The sequence below is a fragment of the Procambarus clarkii genome, chromosome 46 (genome assembly GCF_040958095.1).
Source record: "Procambarus clarkii isolate CNS0578487 chromosome 46, FALCON_Pclarkii_2.0, whole genome shotgun sequence".
Taxonomy (NCBI): Eukaryota; Metazoa; Arthropoda; class Malacostraca; order Decapoda; family Cambaridae; genus Procambarus; species Procambarus clarkii.
The window spans coordinates 16,841,114-16,864,134 of record NC_091195.1 but is presented as its reverse complement, the minus strand read 5'-3'; the positions used below and the strand labels follow the sequence as shown (position 1 = coordinate 16,864,134).

At 43.7% G+C, this 23,021-nt stretch overlaps 1 protein-coding gene across 9 annotated transcripts in view; it reads left to right on the top strand.

The window, feature by feature from the left end:
• LOC123770524 (selenoprotein N) overlaps positions 1-22,261 on the top strand; it is a 78,065-nt gene extending 55,804 nt beyond the window's left edge. For 2 of the 9 annotated variants that reach the window (XM_069301746.1, XM_069301747.1), the window contains exons 3-11: positions 4,988-5,603; positions 6,990-7,150; positions 8,456-8,628; positions 9,205-9,300; positions 13,327-13,395; positions 13,546-13,697; positions 16,751-16,932; positions 17,469-17,678; positions 18,200-22,261. In XM_069301746.1, coding sequence (XP_069157847.1) covers positions 5,018-5,603; positions 6,990-7,150; positions 8,456-8,628; positions 9,205-9,300; positions 13,327-13,395; positions 13,546-13,697; positions 16,751-16,932; positions 17,469-17,573 — 1,524 coding nt within the window. In that variant the 5' untranslated portion in view covers positions 4,988-5,017 and the 3' untranslated portion in view covers positions 17,574-17,678; positions 18,200-22,261. Of the gene's footprint in view, positions 1-2,922; positions 3,246-4,987; positions 5,604-6,989; positions 7,151-8,455; positions 8,629-9,204; positions 9,301-13,326; positions 13,396-13,545; positions 13,698-14,051; positions 14,832-16,739; positions 16,933-17,468; positions 17,679-18,199 lie in introns of those variants that run through there. The other 7 variants (XM_045762487.2, XM_045762490.2, XM_045762486.2 and 4 more) reach the window with 7 other exon arrangements.
• The last annotated feature ends 760 nt before the right edge of the window (positions 22,262-23,021 follow it).

Sequence of the window (23,021 nt, the reverse complement as noted above, 5' to 3'; positions counted from 1 at the left end):
ACTAGCTCCCCTCTACCTCCGTTACTAGCTCCCCTCTACCTCCGTTACTAGCTCCCCTCTACCTCCGTTACTAGCTCCCCTCTTCCTCCGTTACTAGCTCCCCTCTACCACCGTTACTAGCTCCCCTCTACCACCGTTACTAGCTCCCCTCTACCTCCGTTACTAGCTCCCCTCTACCACCGTTACTAGCTCTCCTCTATCACCGTTACTAGCTCCCCTCTACCTCCGTTACTAGCTCCCCTCTACCACCGTTACTAGCTCCCCTCTACCACCGTTACTAGCTCCCCTCTACCACCGTTACTAGCTCCCCTCTACCACCGTTACTAGCTCCCCTCTACCTCCGTTACTAGCTCCCCTCTACCTCCGTTACTAGCTCCCCTCTACCACCGTTACTAGCTCCCCTCTATCACCGTTACTAGCTCCCCTCTACCACCGTTACTAGCACCCCTCTACCACCGTTACTAGCTCCCCTCTACCACCGTTACTAGCTCCCCTCTACCACCGTTACTAGCACCCCTCTACCACCGTTACTAGCTCCCCTCTATCACCGTTACTAGCACCCCTCTATCACCGTTACTAGCACCCCTCTATCACCGTTACTAACACCCCTCTATCACCGTTACTAGCTCCCCTCTATCACCGTTACTAGCTCCCCTCTATCACCGTTACTAGCTCCCCTCTATCACCGTTACTAGCTCCCCTCTACCACTGTTACTAGCTCCCCTCTATCACCGTTACTAGCTCCCCTCTACCACCGTTACTAGCACCCCTCTATCACCGTTACTAGCTCCCCTCTATCACCGTTACTAGCACCCCTCTATCACAGTTACTAGCTCCCCTCTATCACCGTTACTAGCTCCCCTCTACCACCGTTACTAGCTCCCCTCTATCACCGTTACTAGCTCCCCTCTACCACCGTTACTAGCACCCCTCTATCACCGTTACTAGCACCCCTCTATCACCGTTACTAGCTCCCCTCTATCACCGTTACTAGCACCCCTCTATCACCGTTACTAGCACCCCTCTACCACCATTACTAACACCCCTCTATCACCGTTACTAACACCCCTCTATCACCATTACTAACACCCCTCTACCACCGTTACTAGCACCCCTCTACCTCCGTTACTAGCTCCCCTCTATCACCGTTACTAGCTCCCCTCTATCACCGTTGCTAGCACCCCTCTATCACCGTTACTAGCTCCCCTCTATCACCGTTACTAGCACCCCTCTATCACCGTTACTAGCACCCCTCTATCACCGTTACTAACACCCCTCTATCACCATTACTAACACCCCTCTATCACCGTTACTAACACCCCTCTATCACCATTACTAACACCCCTCTATCACCGTTACTAGCACCCCTCTATCACAGTTACTAGCACCCCTCTATCACCGTTACTAGCTCCCCTCTAACACCGTTACTAGCACCCCTCTATCACCGTTACTAGCACCCCTCTATCACCGTTACTAGCTCCCCTCTATCACCGTTACTAGCACCCCTCTATCACCGTTACTAGCTCCCCTCTATCACCGTTACTAGCACCCCTCTATCACCGTTACTAGCTCCCCTCTATCACCGTTACTAGCTCCCCTCTATCACCGTTACTAGCTCCCCTCTATCACCGTTACTAGCTCCCCTCTATCACCGTTACTAGCTCCCCTCTATCACCGTTACTAGCACCCCTCTATCACCGTTACTGTAGTGTAGCTTTAGCAGCACTACAGATACAATGCTGTAGGCTTAGCAGCAATATAGATACAGTAGTGTAGGTTTAGCAACACTACAGATACAGTAGTGTAGGTTTAGCAACACTACAGATACAGTACTGTAGGTTTAGCAACACTACAGATACAGTACTGTAGGTTTAGCAACACTACAGATACAGTACTGTAGGTTTAGCAACAGTACAGATACAGTAGTGTAGGTTTAGCAACACTACAGATACAGTACTGTAGGTTTAGCAACAGTACAGATACAGTAGTGTAGGTTTAGCAACACTACAGATACAGTACTGTAGGTTTAGCAACAGTACAGATACAGTAGTGTAGGTTTAGCAACACTACAGATACAGTACTGTAGGTTTAGCAACAGTACAGATACAGTAGTGTAGGTTTAGCAACACTACAGATACAGTACTGTAGGTTTAGCAACAGTACAGATACAGTAGTGTAGGTTTAGCAACACTACAGATACAGTACTGTAGGTTTAGCAACAGTACAGATACAGTAGTGTAGGTTTAGCAACACTACAGATACAGTACTGTAGGTTTAGCAACAGTACAGATACAGTAGTGTAGGTTTAGCAACACTACAGATACAGTACTGTAGGTTTAACAACAGTACAGATACTGTATTTATTATTCTCTGCAGCAGTAATTCACAAATTGACTTATTTAAGATGATGAAATGGGAGTATATATTTTTTTACATGATGATTTATGTATTTTTTCTTAAGTTCATTTTTTAAACTGGTTGAGAGAAGTACAGCATTTAATTTAATTTGAGAGTTCAATACACAATTTAAGAACTTTTGTTTGCATGGCATTTCTGCTTTGGTTGAGTGACACTTTTGGTATATCAAATACATATATGTTTCGTGTGTGGTGTCCATGGGTTCTGCTACATCTCTCTAAGAAGTGGTTGAGGTCAATTGACAGCGGAAAAGATTGAGGCATTCTATGCATAAAATAATGAACAGATATATAAAAGATTTAGACAGGCTTTATAAGTCCTCTGCAATGAGAAATCAATCTTTATGTTGATTTCTCATTGGTGGTAAGGTGGGATGTTATATAAATTAAATACATTTCAGCATATACCATTCCCAATGTACTTTCTTGTATATATATAAATAAATAAAATAAATATAGCAAAGTCCAACATTACCGACTAAGATAGAAAATGAACACGACTACAGGACCACAACCGAGCGGATTGGTCCAGATGATAACAATACCAACATCCGGCCAGGTGCAGCCCAGCCCAGACCAGCAATGTGGCAGCACACATTGTGGTGAGACTCCTGCTTCACCCTTGATGATGACCGGACGTCTCCACACTTCCCTCACCTGGGAGCCCACGGATCACCTCCTGTTTCACGATTTTGGATTTGATGCTGCCGTTTGGCACCCCTATTTAACGGTCCGGATTGTTACGACGCGGTCCGTCTAATTACCACAAGCTAACACAAGCTACACAAGCTTCAGAAAGCTTCCTGGCAATACGTTAGTAATGAATAAGTATGATATATTTACTCATTATAATGTTGGTGCTTACGACGCCTTGCTCACGGCTACAAGGGGGCTGGTGGCTTAGTAATTACCTAAGTGTAATTACCTAAGTGTAGTTACAGGATGAGACTACTTGTTCCTAACTTGTTCCAACCGTTTACCACTCTGTTTGCGAAAGGGAATTTTCTTATATTTCTTCGGCATCTGTGTTTTGCTAGTTTAAATCTATGACCTCTTGTTCTTAAAGTTCCGGGTCTCAGGAAATCTTCCCTATTGATTTTATCAATGCCTGTTACTATTTTGTTTGTAGTGATCATATCACCTCTCTTTCTTCTGTCTTCTAGTTTTGGCATATTTAATGCCTCTAACCTCTAATGCCTGTCCCTTCATTGGACAGCGCTCGCGGTTCATGGTCCAACGGGTCCGGGTTCGATCTACGGCGCTGGTGGAAACAAACGAGCAGAATTTATTTCACCCTGATTCCCCTGTTACCTAGCAGTAAATAGGTACCTGGGAGTTAGATAGCTGCTATGGGCTGCTTCCTGGGGGGGAGGGGGAGGATGTGTAAAAACAAAACAAAAATCAGTTGATGGATTAACAGTTGAGAGACAGGCCGAAAGAGCCATAGCTCATCCCCCGCAAGCATAACTAGGTAGGTGAATACATATCACCTTGGGTCACAGGATAGTTGATACATTTTGAACGTTTTGTGTCTGGTTCTCCTGGTGGGTTGCCGATGTCCGGAGCCGGCTTGGCTGAGAGGTGCTAGGAATTGGTGGGTCTTGGTGGGGTCCTGGTGTGCCCTCAGACATGGTGGGTGGCTGGCTTCTGCTCTGCCGGAGGGTGCTGGATGACTTCTATTTTAGTGTTCTATCATCTATTTGAGTCATGTTAGTTTCCGCTGATAAGCGACATTCATTTCGCTATTAGGTTTTGCTATTAACCTTTCACGGGTACACTGGGGTGCATTCGATCCCATGAGCGTCGTTGCCCTTAAATAATGATGATCAGCAGTCATCAGTACTTACTGATGTACAGTACATCAGTACGGTACTTACATAAGAGTGTCTCCGAGAGAGTGAGGTATTTCAGTGCATTTCACTAAGTGGAGGATTCTTGGCCAAGCACCTTCTCACCTGCCGACACTGCAACACCTGCAGCCGTTCTCTTTGGCAGCACCTAGCAGGTCTCTGTATGCCATTCAACTTTGAATACCTGTTAAATGACGCTCTGGTGATCTTCCTCAGAGAGAGCCATCATCTTGAAGTAATATATGCAGGATTTCTTTCATGAAAGGCAATGGGTTGGGAATTAATGCTAGCCCTACAGTAGCTCATAAACTCTTGGCACTAATCTTCTAGTATGCCTTACTCTGATCTCTTCTTTACATTTGTTATATTCACCCACACCTGTGTACCATCACATGAGGCACTTTACAACAAAATGGTAACTTTTTGAGATGCTGTGGGTAATGGGATACAAAGTTTTGTAGGAACTTTTTTGAGGAGGCTTACATAATATGCTCTCAGGGATCATATCCACCAAGTCAAGTATATCAGAATAATATAGGAAAAAATGTTGAGCATTTAAAAAACAGTAAGGTCAACCATTACAGTAATTAACAATATGTTTTATTTTAGAATCTATTTATTTTAATGTGTTATTTTAATCGGATTATGTCATTATAAGATAGCTTAGCTATGAAAGCATTTGCATTATATAAAATAATGTATGTGGTTTAAAAATTTCAGATATACAGCAGGAATTATCAGTATAAAAAAATGACCAAACTACGGAAGCGAATATCGGGTGCAGATTTTATAAAGTGTGGGAGCAGGGTGACGCCTGATGGTGGAAGAACTGCTATACCCCAGGACAATGTTAATTGGAGAGCTGCAGTACCCCAAGACAGTGACGGTGGAATAACTGCTATATCCCAGGACAATGTTGACTGGAGAGCTGCAGTACCCCAAGACAGTGACGGTGGAAGAACTGCTATATCCCAGGACAATGTTGACTGGAGAGCTGCAGTACCCCAAGACAGTGACGGTGGAAGAACTGCTATATCCCAGGACAATGTTGACCGGAGAGCTGCAGTACCCCAAGACAGTGACGGTGGAAGAACTGCTATATCCCAGGACAATGTTGACCGGAGAGCTGCAGTACCCCAAGACAGTGACGGTGGAAGAACTGCTATATCCCAGGACAATGTTGACTGGAGAGCTGCAGTACCCCAAGACAGTGACGGTGGAAGAACTGCTATATCCCAGGACAATGTTGATTATCACCATAGAGAGAAAGATCCCAGGAAAGTAAACCAAAATGGACAGCATCATAAAGGAAAAATATTGTGGGTTATTATTTTAGGTATGTAATCTTTTGTTGTGAATGCAAAAAGATGCCTTTGTAGTGTCAAAATTCAGCGGTTCTGTGGGGAGCCTTTTCGGCTTCCTGGAGCTATTGGGCTAATGTGTGATATAGTAATGCCCTGGTCTAATATATGGACACACAGAAATCACAATAGCGTGATGCATCAAATGAACAAATCCACAAGGGCTATAATCGACAGTGGAGTGTGATGTTTGCTTGTTTCCTTGGAATTGGAGGGAGTTCTGCCTCTCTGTTCAGTTTTTCTTTGTAATTTTTGTACCATGTGGGGTTTGTTTTATGATGCCTACCTTTCTGGGTGCCTAACCCCTGGTTGATGGCATATAAGGGAAAAAAACCCAATATATCGCACACATTAGCCCGATAGCTCCAGGGAACCTCCAGAGCTCACCCAGAAAATGGGGTTTCGTTACATTCAAAGTGGGTTCTTTAAGCGTTAGTAGTTTCTTGCAATGTTTCTATTCTCTTGTTTTTCTTATCATATATAGATTTAAAATTGTATTTAGTTTGATTTTTTTTTTTCACTTTATCTAATCCATTTCAATTAAAGAATTGTACAGTATTTACAACTTATATTAAAGAATTTCTTTCCAACGTATCTGGCTAATTTATTTTCAGTTTGTCTTAATTATAGTGTTCCTTAATTTTGAGCTGCATTTTTTGTATGACCTTCAGTAGTCTGGGAGCTAAGTGTTGGTCCAGCCTTAAGGAGATGCCACAGGCTTCTGAGACTCACCCTTGCTTATCTGGAACTAGGACCAGAGTCTGGCACTTTCTCTGAGGCAAGTAGAGATCAGAGATCAACCCAAACACAAGAAAAGGAAAAACAGTAAATATAAGTGCAACAAAACAAGCAAATGCTTGAAGAAATTAGGACCAATAAGGTAATGAGACAAGGCAGCAGGATCCAGGTGGGCCTGGATCCTGCGGCCTTGGGGTTCAGTAGTGAAGGCTCTTGAGTGAAGTTATTGAAGGGTCTGGGTCCCGGCGCCTCGGTGATGGGGGTGAGTTAGGGATAGAAATGTTTACCTGTGACAAACTATTGTTAACATTGTTTCCATATTTTATATTTCTTTCTTTAAACAAGTGGATTGCTTTCTTTTTATGTGACTTTCTGGTAGGTTTTCCTCAGTTCTGAGCAAATCTCTGATTGCCAAAGCTCCCATCACCTTGTAGAGAGAGCTAGATTCTGGTCCTGGCTCTTCATAAGTATGTGTGTGTCCAGAGACCTGGCATGATCCTTTAGCTTAGCGGTACCAATGTGTAAGCACTGAAGAGCTACTGAGGGCCTACCAGAGAAAGGTTTTCATTACATTCAACATTTTATTTTTGTACATTATTGCTAACACAAATGATTTCTTTTAGGTATCTCGATCACCAGTTTACTGTGCATTTGGTCGAGTGTGGAAGATGCTAGTCGTCCCATCTGGATGCCAGACACCACCAGAGGAGCTGATCTGGTAACGGTTCACACGAACTTCACTCCCCTAAACCCTTCAGCATTTATAACCTTTCTTGACTCAGAAGTAAGAAACTTTATTTTCTATGCATAAAATACAAAAACTGAAAACTGAATGTAAATAATGTTCAGTAGTTTTAATTACATTTAAGAGAACAATAATTTTGACAAAATGTAATCAGGCTCACACCCAACTCTCTTTTGTAAATTGTATTATCTCATATGTCACACTGATGTGGCTACACAGTGTGGTATGTTGCACATATATGGCTACACAGTGTAGTATGTTGCACATATATGGCTATACACTGCGGTATGTTGCACTGGTGTGGCTACACAGTGTGGTATGTTGCACTGGTGTGGCTACACACTGTGGTATGTTGCACTGATGTGGCTACACACTGTGGTATGTTGCACATATATGGCTACACAGTGTAGTATGTTGCACATATATGGCTATACACTGCGGTATGTTGCACTGGTGTGGCTACACAGTGTGGTATGTTGCACTGGTGTGGCTACACAGTGTGGTATGTTGCACTGGTGTGGCTACACAGTGTGGTATGTTGCACTGATGTGGCTACACAGTGTGGTATGTTGCACTGATGTGGCTACACAGTGTGGTATGTTGCACTGGTGTGGCTACACAGTGTGGTATGTTGCACTGGTGTGGCTACACAGTGTGGTATGTTGCACTGGTGTGGCTACACAGTGTGGTATGTTGCACTGATGTGGCTACACAGTGTGGTATGTTGCACTGGTGTGGCTACACAGTGTGGTATGTTGCACTGGTGTGGCTACACAGTGTGGTATGTTGCACTGGTGTGGCTACACAGTGTGGTATGTTGCACTGGTGTGGCTATACACTGTGGTATGTTGCACTGATGTGGCTACACAGTGTGGTATGTTGCACTGGTGTGGCTACACAGTGTGGTATGTTGCACTGGTGTGGCTATACACTGTGGTATGTTGCACTGATGTGGCTACACAGTGTGGTATGTTGCACTGGTGTGGCTACACAGTGTGGTATGTTGCACTGGTGTGGCTACACAGTGTGGTATGTTGCACTGATGTGGCTACACAGTGTGGTATGTTGCACTGGTGTGGCTACACAGTGTGGTATGTTGCACTGGTGTGGCTACACAGTGTGGTATGTTGCACTGGTGTGACTACACACTGTGGTATGTTGCACATATATGGCTACACAGTGTGGTATGTTGTGCACATATGGCTACACAGTGTAGTATGTTGCACGTATATGCTAAACTGTCTGGTATGTTGCACTGATCATTACAAACACAGCATTTCTTTTGTATCATTATACCTCTAAATTATTCCTTCAGGCATTAAGTTCGATGATGTACTTTGTCAGGAGTCAAGGAGGAGTTTGCATGGTGTGCTGTCGTGGAAAGTGGCATCAGTGTCATGGTCATGGATACCGTGTAAGGCCTTTGCTGTCCTGCTGCCAGAGAAGGCTAGCGCAAAGGTGCCAGGCCATGTTTGGAGACTCCTGCCAGATATCACACCAAACAAGTTTATGTTCAGGTTTGTTAAAGGATCGCACCATTATGGTTTATTCCCTTTAACTCACCCTATTATGTCCACATTTAATTTTGTCATTATTATGTTTCAGGCTTGGCCCGGGACAACCTCGACGGTTGCTAGCAACACGGAGCCCCGAAGGACCCGCCAGAAAGAGGCGTTTCATTATATTCAATGCTGGGTTTTTGTTTTTATCTCGGGGCAAGGGGGGTTGCGAGAGGTTTGATGGGTTGAACAAAATTCCTTGTGCAACACACACAGAGATCACACTAACGTGATGCATCAAATGAACAAATCCACAAGGGCCGTGACGAGGATTCGAACCTGCGTCTGGGAGCATCCCAGACACTGTCGTAGGACACTTAACCCTGTCGTAGCTCAGTCGATTAAGGCAGTGTCTGGGATACTCTCGGACGCAGGTTCGAATCCTCGTCACGGCCCTTGTGGATTTGTTCCTTGTGCAAGTATCAGTTTCACCCACTTAGTTTGCCCAAGTGAGTTTGTACTGTATATATTTTGTGTTATATTGATAGAAATATATGTTAAAATGATTACCTGATTAATGTAATTTTGTTTCAGTTACAGATATGTTCCTCCCCCACCATCAGGGCATGTGGAAGAATTTCTTTTTCAGCTGCTCTCCCTCTTCCATCCACAACCCTTCCTGCTCTCCAGGTACACTTTATGTGGGTATTGTTCCTGTGTTGGCAGCTGGTGTACCTTGTGTAGGCATGTCATAACTTGTGTAGGCATCTGTCATAAGTTATGTAGGCATGTCATAACTTGTGTAGGCATCTGTCATAAGTTATGTAGGCATGTCATAACTTGTGTAGGCATCTGTCATAACTTGTGTAGGCATCTGTCATAACTTGTGTAGGCATCTGTCATAACTTGTGTAGGCATCTGTCATAAGTTATGTAGGCATGTCATAACTTGTGTAGGCATCTGTCATAACTTGTGTAGGCATGTCATAACTTGTGTAGGCATCTGTCATAACTTGTGTAGGCATCTGTCATAACTTGTGTAGGCATGTCATAACTTGTGTAGGCATCTGTCATAAGTTATGTAGGCATGTCATAACTTGTGTAGGCATCTGTCATAAGTTATGTAGGCATGTCATAACTTGTGTAGGCATCTGTCATAAGTTATGTAGGCATGTCATAACTTGTGTAGGCATCTGTCATAAGTTATGTAGGCATGTCATAACTTGTGTAGGCATCTGTCATAAGTTATGTAGGCATGTCATAACTTGTGTAGGCATCTGTCATAAGTTATGTAGGCATGTCATAACTTGTGTAGGCATCTGTCATAAGTTATGTAGGCATGTCATAACTTGTGTAGGCATCTGTCATAAGTTATGTAGGCATGTCATAACTTGTGTAGGCATCTGTCATAAGTTATGTAGGCATGTCATAACTTGTGTAGGCATCTGTCATAAGTTATGTAGGCATGTCATAACTTGTGTAGGCATCTGTCATAACTTGTGTAGGCATCTGTCATAACTTGTGTAGGCATCTCTTATAAGTATCACACTAATGAGAAAAATTACAACATTTCTTGCATATTTAATGATTAGTTTAGTTGTTTAACCCCTAGGCTGCTCTTGTGATTATAGCTTGCAACACACCCAGGCGCAAGGCAAAATAAAAAAAAAATAAAAAAATAATTTTGTCTTAAAAGTAGATTAAAGACTTCTCTGTGAAGCTTTATCTTGACCTCCAATGGATTTATTTTTTCTCATGATTGTATGTTTTGAGATGGAATTTTTTGTCTTTGCATAAAGTTACTCTTATAAACCGTAAGTGAAGAAAACCCTGCTGCCCGCACCCATGTCCCAACCTCCAAGATCCAAACATTTTCAGTGAACTGCTATTAACTGCAAGAAACATTATAGTAATGCTAAAAAGTAACCGCAATAACAAACTAGAGCACCATCTTCAGAAATACTTAATAAATCAGGTTGCAATGCATATACCCGATTTATTTAGTATATCTGATATGTTCGTTTTGTGGGTTCTGAGCAGTAAGGGGTTCAGCAACATGCTGTTTGAATCACCTGGGTATTGTGGTCACAGATCAAGCTGTACAGGTAGGAAGAGCCTCAAAACTGACCTGAGGATTTTATTATCAAAATTGCAAGTCCAGTGACAATAAGTTCGCTTTCAAGCTTCTTTATTCAAGGATCAGGAGGCCTCAGCAGAGCTGCCCTAGTTGTAAAGGATTTGAAGATCTAGACCAGTGGTCGCTAACCGGTGGTCCGCAACACAATTTTATTTGTGTATTTTACGTAACTGTTTTATTGTCTTTAACTGTTATATTTATTGGCATCAAATAGTTTGACTTTAATAACTATAATGTCTTGTTTGGAGGCTGCGAGATTTACATTAGTGGTCTGTTGGATTTAAAATTATGAATTTGGTGATCCATGAGTTCTGAAAGGTGGCGACTGCTGATCTAGAAGATTGGATGGTGCTGCCATCTTTGAAGAGAGCTTAAGTGACAAACTGTATGCTAAAGCCTTTGTAGAGAATTTAGGGATCCAAAAGATTAGGATGAGTTCTGACACCTTTGTAGAGGACACATTTCTATAAAATGTGATGATCTGTAAAATATGGTGAAGCCGATACATTTGTATGAGATTTGCTTCCTATCTGAATACAGTATCACTGTTTTTCTTTACTATATCTTTACAAAAAGGACTGGAAGCAGAACTAAGGTCCAACTTGTCTAATGAGAGACGAGTGTGCACATATTTACATGTAAGGGTTATTAACTTTGGTAAAGTTAAGTTTACTTAATATAAAGATATTTGGATATCTGTGTTGACACATAGGCAGGCTGGTGGATATATGTGTTGACACACAGGCAGGCTGGTGGATATATGTGTTGACACACAGGCAGGCTGGTGGATAGTTGTGTTAACACACAGGCAGGCTGGTGGATAATTGTGTTGACACACAGGCAGGCTGGTGGATAGTTGTGTTAATACACAGGCAGGCTGGTGGATAGTTGTGTTGACACACAGGCAGGCTGGTGGATAGTTGTGTTAACACACAGGCAGGCTGGTGGATAGTTGTGTTAACACACAGGCAGGCTGGTGGATAGTTGTGTTAACACACAGGCAGGCTGGTGGATAGTTGTGTTAACACACAGGCAGGCTGGTGGATAGTTGTGTTAACACACAGGCAGGCTGGTGGATAGTTGTGTTAACACACAGGCAGGCTGGTGGATATCTGTGTTGACACACAGGCAGGCTGGTGGATATCTGTGTTGACACACAGGCAGGCTGGTGGATATCTGTGTTGACACACAGGCAGGCTGGTGGATATCTGTGTTGACACACAGGCAGGCTGGTGGATATCTGTGTTGACACACAGGCAGGCTGGTGGATATCTGTGTTGACACACAGGCAGGCTGGTGGATAGTTGTGTTGACACACAGGCAGGCTGGTGGATAGTTGTGTTAACACACAGGCAGGCTGGTGGATAGTTGTGTTAACACACAGGCAGGCTGGTGGATAGTTGTGTTAACACAGGCAGGCTGGTGGATAGTTGTGTTGACACACAGGCAGGCTGGTGGATAGTTGTGTTGACACACAGGCAGGCTGGTGGATAGTTGTGTTGACACACAGGCAGGCTGGTGGATAGTTGTGTTGACACACAGGCAGGCTGGTGGATAGTTGTGTTGACACACAGGCAGGCTGGTGGATATCTGTGTTGACACACAGGCAGGCTGGTGGATATCTGTGTTGACACACAGGCAGGCTGGTGGATATCTGTGTTGACACACAGGCAGGCTGGTGGATAGTTGTGTTGACACACAGGCAGGCTGGTGGATAGTTGTGTTGACACACAGGCAGGCTGGTGGATATATGTGTTGACACACAGGCAGGCTGGTGGATAGTTGTGTTGACACACAGGCAGGCTGGTGGATATATGTGTTGACACACAGGCAGGCTGGTGGATAGTTGTGTTGACACACAGGCAGGCTGGTGGATAGTTGTGTTGACACACAGGCAGGCTGGTGGATATCTGTGTTGACACACAGGCAGGCTGGTGGATAGTTGTGTTAACACACAGGCAGGCTGGTGGATAGTTGTGTTGACACACAGGCAGGCTGGTGGATATTTACAAGATGTGTCTGGCATATATCCCAAATGTGCTTGGGACTGACATAATAACAATTAGATGGGAACTGCACAAAACAATCATAATAATATAGAAGGGAGGTGCATGAAACAATTATAACAGATGGGAAGTGTACAGAAACATAATAACAATTAGATGGGAACTGCACAAAACAAATTCAATATAAAAGAATGTGTTGAAACTTATCCGAGCAGATTGTTCACTAAGACATCATGATGGCGACACACACACCGACGTGCGGTGTGTTAGCTGTAAGAAGAATATCTTTATCTGGAGTATATTTATTATATTGTATAAGTATAATATATATATATATTATACTTTGCTCCTCATCTCTCGTGCCTATTTATTGCCTGTCTCTACTTCCTCATCACAATCGACTTGAGAATGGTCCAGGACGGACCGAAACGTCGTCGTCCCTTCACATTCTAGTGTGTGGTCTGGTCATCATACTTTAGCCACGTTATTGTGACTCATCGCCTGCATTTATTATATTGCTTTGGCCACAACATGCCAGCATTTCACTGACATAACTTGTAAACCCTTTGTTTAGGTATGGACCTCGAGGAGCAGCTGCCGTCGTCAGAGCCAGAAACATTGACTGTTTAGATATATGGTTCAGGTGAGTGAGAAGTCATTACAAGTCTCTTTATTGCTCTCTCCGGTTTTGCCAACTTTATAATAGAGTTTGTGGGTTATCTCATTACAAGGAAATATTTTGTCATATCATCTGACAAAATTTAATTATAATGAATTCTTGGTGTGTTTCTAGACTCCATGCTGAATACCAGCTCAACACTCCCCCACGACTACCACTCTGGTTCACTCCAGCAGCCTTTATTGGAAGACTTATCATCAATACCACAGACCTGAATGTCAAGCTGTTCTCCATGCACGTACCAAAACACAGACCCCTCAATGTTGGTGAGTACTGGTGGTGGTTTTTTGCTTATATTCTGCCACTTGATACTTTTTTTAATATTGATTTATTGTATCTCATTTCACCCTCAAGGAAATGAAAAAACACCATAATTCAATTAACTTATTTAACTTTTAATCAATTGAATTGCTTTATCCTAAGGAGTCCCTCTTACTGGCTTGGCTCTTTTTATCCAGTGTGATCATTTGTTTGTAAAAGAACTTCTCCATCTTGGAGGACTGCATAAAGCACATAATTGTCATAACAGACAAACTTTTTAAAGTCTTCAACTTTATTCCCTTGTGTCTGTTTTTACAAAATAATGAAAGGGTTTAGCATTCAATTTCTTACATCTTCAGGCAATGGACTGCTCCCATAAAGCCATGATATTACACCAGCCAGATGAGTGCAACTTTCACTCTCCAGTGAAACACAAGTGTTTCTGGGGAAACCTCTTGTGGCTCCTTGAAATTACAATGCTGATATAGTGCCAAACTATTAGGTGCCGTCAGAGCATCATAGCAATTGATGGCACCTAATAGTTCGGTACTATAACAGCATTGTAGTTTCAGGGAGTCACAAGGAGCTCTCCCAGAAAATGGTTTTGTTGCATTGTCGGAGCCGGTCGGCCGAGCGGACAGCACGCTGGACTTGTGATCCTGTGGTCCCGGGGTCGATCCCAGGCACCGGCGAGAAACAATGGGCAGAGTTTCTTTCACCCTATGCCCCTGTTACCTAGCAGTAAAATAGGTACCTGGGTGTTAGTCAGCTGTCACGGGCTGCTTCCTAGGGGTGGAGACCTGGTCGAGGACCAGGCCACGGGGACACTAAAAAGCCCCGAAATCATCTCAAGATAACCTCAAGATAACCATTCAATGCTAAGGTTTCAAGCTGTGCCAACTGGACCACCAATCCCTCAGTTGTAGCACTTCTTTTTCTGCCGTATTCTTCATTGCATCTAAATGGGAATAAAAACTTACGATGTTTGTTGTGAGGCTCTTCAGTAGCTCCTCAGAACTTGCATTGTGGTGCACAGCTACTGTGTCTGCCCCTGCTGGACCACTGTATCTGCCCCTGCTGGACCACTGTATCTGCCCCTGCTGGACCACTGTGTCTGCCCCTGCTGGACCACTGTATCTGCCCCTGCTGGACCACTGTGTCTGCCTCTGCTGGACCACTGTATCTGTCCCTGCTGGACCACTGTATCTGCCCCTGCTGGACCACTGTATCTGCCCCTGCTGGACCACTGTGTCTGCCCCTGCTGGACCACTGTATCTGCCCCTGCTGGACCACTGTATCTGCCCCTGCTGGACCACTGTGTCTGCCCCTGCTGGACCACTGTATCTGCCCCTGCTGGACCACTGTGTCTGCCCCTGCTGGACCACTGTGTCTGCCCCTGCTGGACCACTGTGTCTGCCCCTGCTGGACCACTGTGTCTGCCCCTGCTGGACTACTGTGTCTGCCCCTGCTGGACCACTGTATCTGCCCCTGCTGGACCACTGTATCTGCCCCTGCTGGACCACTGTGTCTGCCCCTGCTGGACCACTGTATCTGCCCCTGCTGGACCACTGTGTCTGCCCCTGCTGGACCACTGTGTCTGCCCCTGCTGGACCACTGTGTCTGCCCCTGCTGGACCACTGTATCTGCCCCTGCCGGACCTCTGTATCTGTCCATGCCGGACCTCTGTATCTGTCCCTGCCGGACCACTGTATCTGCCCCTGCTGGACCACTGTGTCTGTCCCTGCTGGACCACTGTATCTGCCCCTGCTGGACCACTGTATCTGCCCCTGCTGGACCACTGTGTCTGTCCCTGCTGGACCACTGTATCTGTCCCTGCTGGACCACTGTATCTGCCCCTGCTGGACCACTGTATCTGCCCCTGCTGGACCACTGTATCTGCCCCTGCTGGACCACTGTATCTGTCCCTGCTGGACCACTGTATCTGTCCCTGCTGGACCACTGTATCTGTCCCTGCTGGACCACTGTATCTGCCCCTGCTGGACCACTGTATCTGCCCCTGCCGGACCTCTGTATCTGCCCCTGCTGGACCACTGTATCTGCCCCTGCTGGACCACTGTATCTGCCCCTGCTGGACCACTGTGTCTGCCTCTGCTGGACCACTGTATCTGCCCCTGCTGGACCACTGTATCTGCCCCTGCTGGACCACTGTATCTGTCCCTGCTGGACCACTGTATCTGTCCCTGCTAGACCACTGTATATGCCCTTGCCGGACCTCTGTATCTGCCCCTGCTGGACCACTGTGTCTGCCTCTGCTGGACCACTGTATCTGCCCCTGCTGGACCACTGTATCTGTCCCTGCTGGACCACTGTATCTGTCCCTGCTGGACCACTGTATCTGCCCCTGCCGGACCTCTGTATCTGCCTCTGCTGGACCACTGTGTCTGCCTCTGCTGGACCACTGTATCTGCCCCTGCTGGACCACTGTATCTGTCCCTGCTGGACCACTGTATCTGTCCCTGCTAGACCACTGTATCTGCCCCTGCCGGACCTCTGTATCTGCCCCTGCTGGACCACTGTATCTGCCCCTGCTGGACCACTGTATCTGCCTCTGCTGGACCACTGTATCTGCCCCTGCTGGACCACTGTATCTGCCTCTGCTGGACCACTGTATCTGCCCCTGCTGGACCACTGTATCTGCCCCTGCTGGACCACTGTATCTGCCCCTGCTGGACCACTGTATCTGCCCCTGCTGGACCACTGTATCTGCCCCAAGCTAAACAAGCAGCCACTTAACTAAGAAGCTAGTTTTGAATAAAATATTTTGTATATAAAAAAAATATAAAGTGGCTGCATTATTATAATGCATAATAAAAATACAAGATTTGTATCCAAAAAATGTTTCCCAAAATTAAAATCTATAAAATAGTCTGAGAGGGTACTGTATTGAACAAAATATCTGATAAAGCAAAATACCCATTGAAATATTTGGTTATGCCCCATACAATTCATTTCATAGAGGTTGCACTGTACATTGTTTCAAATAACACTAGTCAAAGCAAGCCAGGTTAATGAATACATTACTAAAGTTTACTTACAGACTTGGAGTGGCTGATTGGTCCTCGTGAAGAGGAAGACATGGAGGTGACGATCACCCACATGGAAGAGATGAGTATTACTTCAGGTGATGCTGTAGTTCCAGACTCAATCACCTGGATGCAGGAGATAAATGCACAAGAAGCTCTCACAATGCTGGAAAAAGAACTCTACAAATTTATGAAGGTAATTTGATTGTGTAGATTATGAGTAACTGTCAAGTGAGGACATGGCTGGCTCTTGGTCATGTGTTACTTGTGCTGTCTATGCTACCCATAATGGACGTGTTATGAGTGACTTAGTAATACTGTGTGTTGCATCAATGACAGAGGTGGACTCTGTGTTATCTTGAGGTTATCTTGAGATGATTTCGGGGCTTTTTAGTGTCCCCGCGGCCCGGTCCTCGACCAGGCCTCCACCCCCAGGAAGCAGCCTGTGACAGCTGGTTAACACCCAGGTACCTATTTTACTGCTAGGTAACAGGGGCATAGGGTGAAAGAAACTCTGCCCATTGTTTCTTGCCGGCGCCCGGGATCGAACCCGGGACCACAGGATCACAAGTCCAGTGTGCTGTCCGCTCGGCCAACCGGTTCCCATGTAAGGAGTGTAAGGAGCTTAGGCTGATGAAACAAGATTGTTTTTATTGATCTTTAACTTTCGTATAAAACATTTCTATGCTCTTAGAAGTGGTCTTGTTAATGAGTTGTTAAATTATTTTATAGGTAGATTACCACAACTTCACTGAAGCATATGTGAGAGCCAGCAGTGAGAGCCGGCCAGTGCACTCGGTGGTATTGTGGGGTGTACTCGACGACCAGTCTTGTTGAGGATCGGGAAGAGCACTGCGGGAAGGACCACTTGCTGCTCCCAAAGTGCGAGCTTTACTCGGTGAACATTTTGTCTCGTCTTGGGCACTTGTGTCTGAGCTGAAGGTTAGCCTTCCTCATATACTTTCATTGTTTGAAGCACTTACAACTTTTAGTGTATTTAAGCCATTGTTTATTTACTGGTATCTTCTAAGCAACATTTTCAGATCTAGAACTTGCAGATAATATTGATTTCATTTGTAAGGGACAGGAAGCCTGTTAGGCTTATTGAAGACCCTCTAGAACAATGACTTATTATTCCCAGGCTACAACCCAGAACAGTTGCCTACCTCCAAGTTACCTTCTTATTACTAGGTGAATAGGGGATTCAGGTACAGTATAAGGTTTCCCTTAGGCCAACTAGACTACCAAATGGCTGTTGTTACAGTTGCTCACCAAGTAATAATACATAAGATGGAGAGACAATCAAGGATAACAGGAAAGGCACTGGGTATTAGGGTATTGGGGTACAGTATTTGCTCATTCCAGCCTTAGTGTGGACATTTTTAAAGTTTTGAATTCATTTGGAATTGTGATGATTATAATTATTTGAATATAGAATATGTTAATGTGGGTGTTACTTACAGAATTATGCTGAGAGTTCATCAATGGTTGGTGTGTCCCTGGCTGCAAGTCTGAGCCTGGATGTGTACACTTTCCCTGTGCAAGTTATAATACAAGATGCATCGGGTTATGTCGTGTCCTCTGTCAATGCCAACCAAGTTCTAGATGCAGAACTTAATGACACTATGCTCTTACAAGGCTTCCATGACCCTGCAGAGTTTGTCTATTATAATTTTCTGGAGCAGGGTTTGAAGAAATACCAAGACATATTTAATGAATAATGTCTTTATGTACTAAAAGTGCTCACTTTAAGGGACTTGAATTACAGCAGAATTAATATTTATTGATTTTTGGTTGATCTCTGATCCCCAAGCTCCCCAAGCTTACATTGCTTCACGGAGAGAGCCAGATTCTGGTCATGGCTTGTAGTAGACCAGGGTGGGTTTCACAGCCCTGGTGCATCTCCCTAAGGCACTTGGCTCAGGACACTCCTGAGGCTCTCACCGGATAAGGGAGTTTAATTACATTTAACATGATTATCAGCCAAAAGTTAAAGCTATCATTGCAACATTCTTTAGAATGAGTGCATTGCATTCCATTCCAGTCAGATTCTAGTGTACTATATTCATAAACTATAACATATTGAAATTTAATTGAAATTGAAATAAGTTTATTGAGATAAAATACACACAAAGGGATGAGGTAGCTCAAGCTATTCTCACCCCGTTCAGTACATCGTGTTAATGCATACATATAAACACATCACAAACAATAAACATATTACCAAACATTCTGAGACTATAACATATGACTACCTTTACATTATTTAAAAAATATATACAATTACTGTAATAAAATTCTTAGGCTGGTAGTGTACCATATTTTTCCACAAAAGATCTTTAATAAAAATAATGTGGCCCAGTGTGACAGGATTTCAAGGAATGCGTCGTGTAAATACTTAAGAGTTGAAGCTCACTGGTTCTCGTATTGCAGAATTGCTGCAGCAACAATGAGGATCAGTAATAGTCAGGTTATCTGAGCACTTTATGTTTGTAATAAGCACTTTAAAGCAGACTTTAGTATTGCTGTTGACTGAGAGGCGACAATGATCGACGATCGAGGGACCAGAGTTCAGTGATTATGTGATACACTGAAGCATGATTATTTCTGTTTATTTCTATAATATTTACATAAACAAGATTTGTCTTTCATATGCATTCATTGATTACATTTAGCAACATTATACCAAAAGGAGACCAAAAAGGTTTGACAAAAGCTCAGAACCATCCACTTGTAAACTGATAGTCATGTCTTTAACCCTTGCACTGCACCAGCCAACATATTAAGGTGGGGGTGTGCTGGTGTGCCAGCCGACATGTGATTATGTGAGTATATCATGAGATTCGAAACTCCTATGCATACAAGGGGGCACATATTTGCTTCCTCGGGCCTCCAGTAACCATCCCTCATCTTGAAAAAACATCCCGAGTCCCTCACTTTTCTTCCATGGCCTGGGTTACTGAGGCCGAAATGTTCCTTAGGCCATGACTTTAGGAACATGTAGGGCAGCCATTATTAGTATGAATAAATATATTTGTATATACAGTACAGTATGTATATTTATATGTATATTTTCAAAGTTATACATAATGAACACCATCTTTGACACATAGATACAACTTGTTAGAGTGAAAAACTAAATAAATAAAGTGAGAAACATTGTCAATAAATCAACATTCCCTTTAGGCAACTCTCCTAATTTAAAAAAAAATAAAATGCAACTTCTCCAGACCACTACAGCTAAACTACAAGAGGTAGAAACTTTTTATTTAGATTTTCATGCTTCCTGGGTGCTAATTAACAATACCAAAAGAAAAAAAATACTGTTTTAGAAGAAATTATTTTCGGCGCATCACAGGAATGTCATTTTAAAAAAGGTGCGCAGTGCAGGGGTTAAGACATCCATGAGATGCTAGGATACAAGCACACCGCATGCTGGGATACAAGCACACTACATGCAGGGATACAATGCTTTACATTATATAGATCAAAAGCTTTTTACAAAATGTTCTATTATTATCGAGAGATTGTGATGATGGCAGTTTTGTGTGCCTGGCCATCCTGATACTTGGATAGGGTTGAGCAGGTGCTTCTCAAGATGCTCTACTTAAATATTAAATGTTTATATATTAGAAATTTCTTTTTTGTTATACTGTATATTGTAAAGTACAATGTTTATAAACATAATTGTTAGACCATGCAAACTGTTCATAATACTGTGCACCTAAGACAATTAAACTGCATGAAATGTGCATCATGTGATATGCTTGGATGATGATTTGACAGAATGATTTGACTGATAACAGTGTTGGGTTGTGGCTTATGAAGCTGTGACTGGAAAGCTTACGCTGTGTTACAGTGGAAGGTAAACCTCACAACCACTGCTGTTACTTGTCATGTCTCAGACCAAGGTAATAATTACATCCCCTGCTGTTACTTGTCATGTCTCAGACCAAGGTAATAATTACATCCCCTGCTGTTACTTGTCATGTCTCAGACCACGGTAATAATTACATCCCCTGCTGTTACTTGTCATGTCTCAGACCACGGTAATAATTACATCCCCTGCTGTTACTTGTCATGTCTCAGACCACGTTAATAATTACATCCCCTGCTGTTACTTGTCATGTCTCAGACCACGGTAATAATTACAGCCCCTGCTGTTACTTGTCATGTTTCAGACCAAGGTAATAATTACATCCCCTGCTGTTACTTGTCATGTCTCAGACCAAGGTAATAATTACATCCCCTGCTGTTACTTGTCATGTCTCAGACCACGGTAATAATTACATCCCCTGCTGTTACTTGTCATGTCTCAGACCACGGTAATAATTACATCCCCTGCTGTTACTTGTCATGTCTCAGACCACGGTAATAATTACATCCCCTGCTGTTACTTGTCATGTCTCAGACCACGGTAATAATTACATCCCCTGCTGTTACTTGTCATGTCTCAGACCAAGGTAATAATTACATCCCCTGCTGTTACTTGTCATGTCTCAGACCAAGGTAATAATTACATCCCCTGCTGTTACTTGTCATGTCTCAGACCAAGGTAATAATTACATCCCCTGCTTGTGTTGTGTCCCAGACAAAAGTAATAATAACTACCCCCTAAGCAATGAAATCACAAGAGCATTATCATTCAGTACTGTATTTGAGAAAATACTGAAGCCATATGATGGCAGAGCTGACACTTCCACCCACCACATTGCCAGCAACCAACTGGCAGAAGCAGATTGGCTTACTCATAAGCAGTGCTGGCCCTCCAGCAGCCAATCGTGGTCCTGCACAACTCTATAGTTACCTCGGGCTGTGGCCTTATGAGGTGTGCAGCTGTCTACCTCAGCAATGTCTCTGCAGCCTTGCTATGCATGTTAATTAGTGGCTTTTGTATAAATGTGCCTCTTAATAATTAAAATGTTTACTTAATATAACCCATTGCGCCTTCTTGTAAATAAATACAAAAATAAATATGCTCACAGTATAGGGAGCCGGTCGGCCGAGCAGACAGCACGCTGGACTTGTGATCCTGTGGTCCCGGGGTTGATCCCGGGCGCCGGCGAGAAACAATGGGCAAAGTTTCTTTCACCCTATGCCCCTGTTACCTAGCAGTAAAATAGGTACCTGGGTGTTAGTCAGCTGTCACAGGCTGCTTCCTGGGGGTGGAGGCCTGGTCGAGGACCGGGCCACGGGGACACTAAAAGCCCCAAAATCATCTCATTATAACCTCAAGATAACCATCAAGTATACACAGAGTTTCTTAGTGGAGGCTAGTACACTGAACTTATACCCTGTATATTTACAAACATTGATTGTATTAAGTGCCTGTAGCTAGCTTTAACATATACTATGCAACGCCACATGTTGACTAGGGTGGCATCAGAGTGCTCTGCACCTAAGCTAGTAAAAATAAGCAATAATGCTGCCACTTAGGTAGCCTATCTCCACAGCTTGTGTTCACAGTATCCTGATTCTGGAATTATTGTTACAACTGTAGTTTATTAAAAAGTATATGCAGTATTGTTGATTGTTTAGTCTTCTATTGTCCATCTGTCTGGTTATTCTAATGAGTGGATTAAATTACTTAGGCTCACTCTTGTTCCAATAACATATAAGAATTAATTATAGACACAATTCAAATACATATTTACCTGAAAGCCACCGAGGCCAGTGACCTTTACAGGAACAGAAGGCCAGTGACCTTGTTTTGGTTTGTTATAGTCAGATACAAGAAGCCTGAGAGGCTTGTCCAGAATTCCCTAGGCCAACTACTGATCTTTTCAGGATACAACCCACAACAGTTGCTTAATTCCGGGGTCCAGTACTTATATACTGCTAGGTGAACAGAGGCATTGGTCAAAAGGAAATGTTGCCCAAACGCTTCTGTCCTGACACAGGAGTTGAACCTGGAATCTTTCGGCTGTGACTCGACTACGCTACTACTATTCTTCGTTATCCCTCAGAATTTTTTCTAACTGAATCTGAACTGGAATACTGTCTTGGCATTTGTAGCTTTGACACGTAGGTGACTACTTTATATTGTACATGAGTTCATTACCCTATGGGTGGAAAAGCATTTGTCCAACGTTGTGGCTTGTTGAGCCTGAAGTTGTTGCCCCTTGTATGTGAGTTACATTGTAGCTTGTTGAGCCTGAAGTTGTTGCCCCTTGTATGTGAGTTACATTGTAGCTTGTTGAGCCTGAAGTTGTTGCCCCTTGTATGTGAGTTACATTGTAGCTTGTTGAGCCTGAAGTTGTTGCCCCTTGTATGTGAGTTACATTG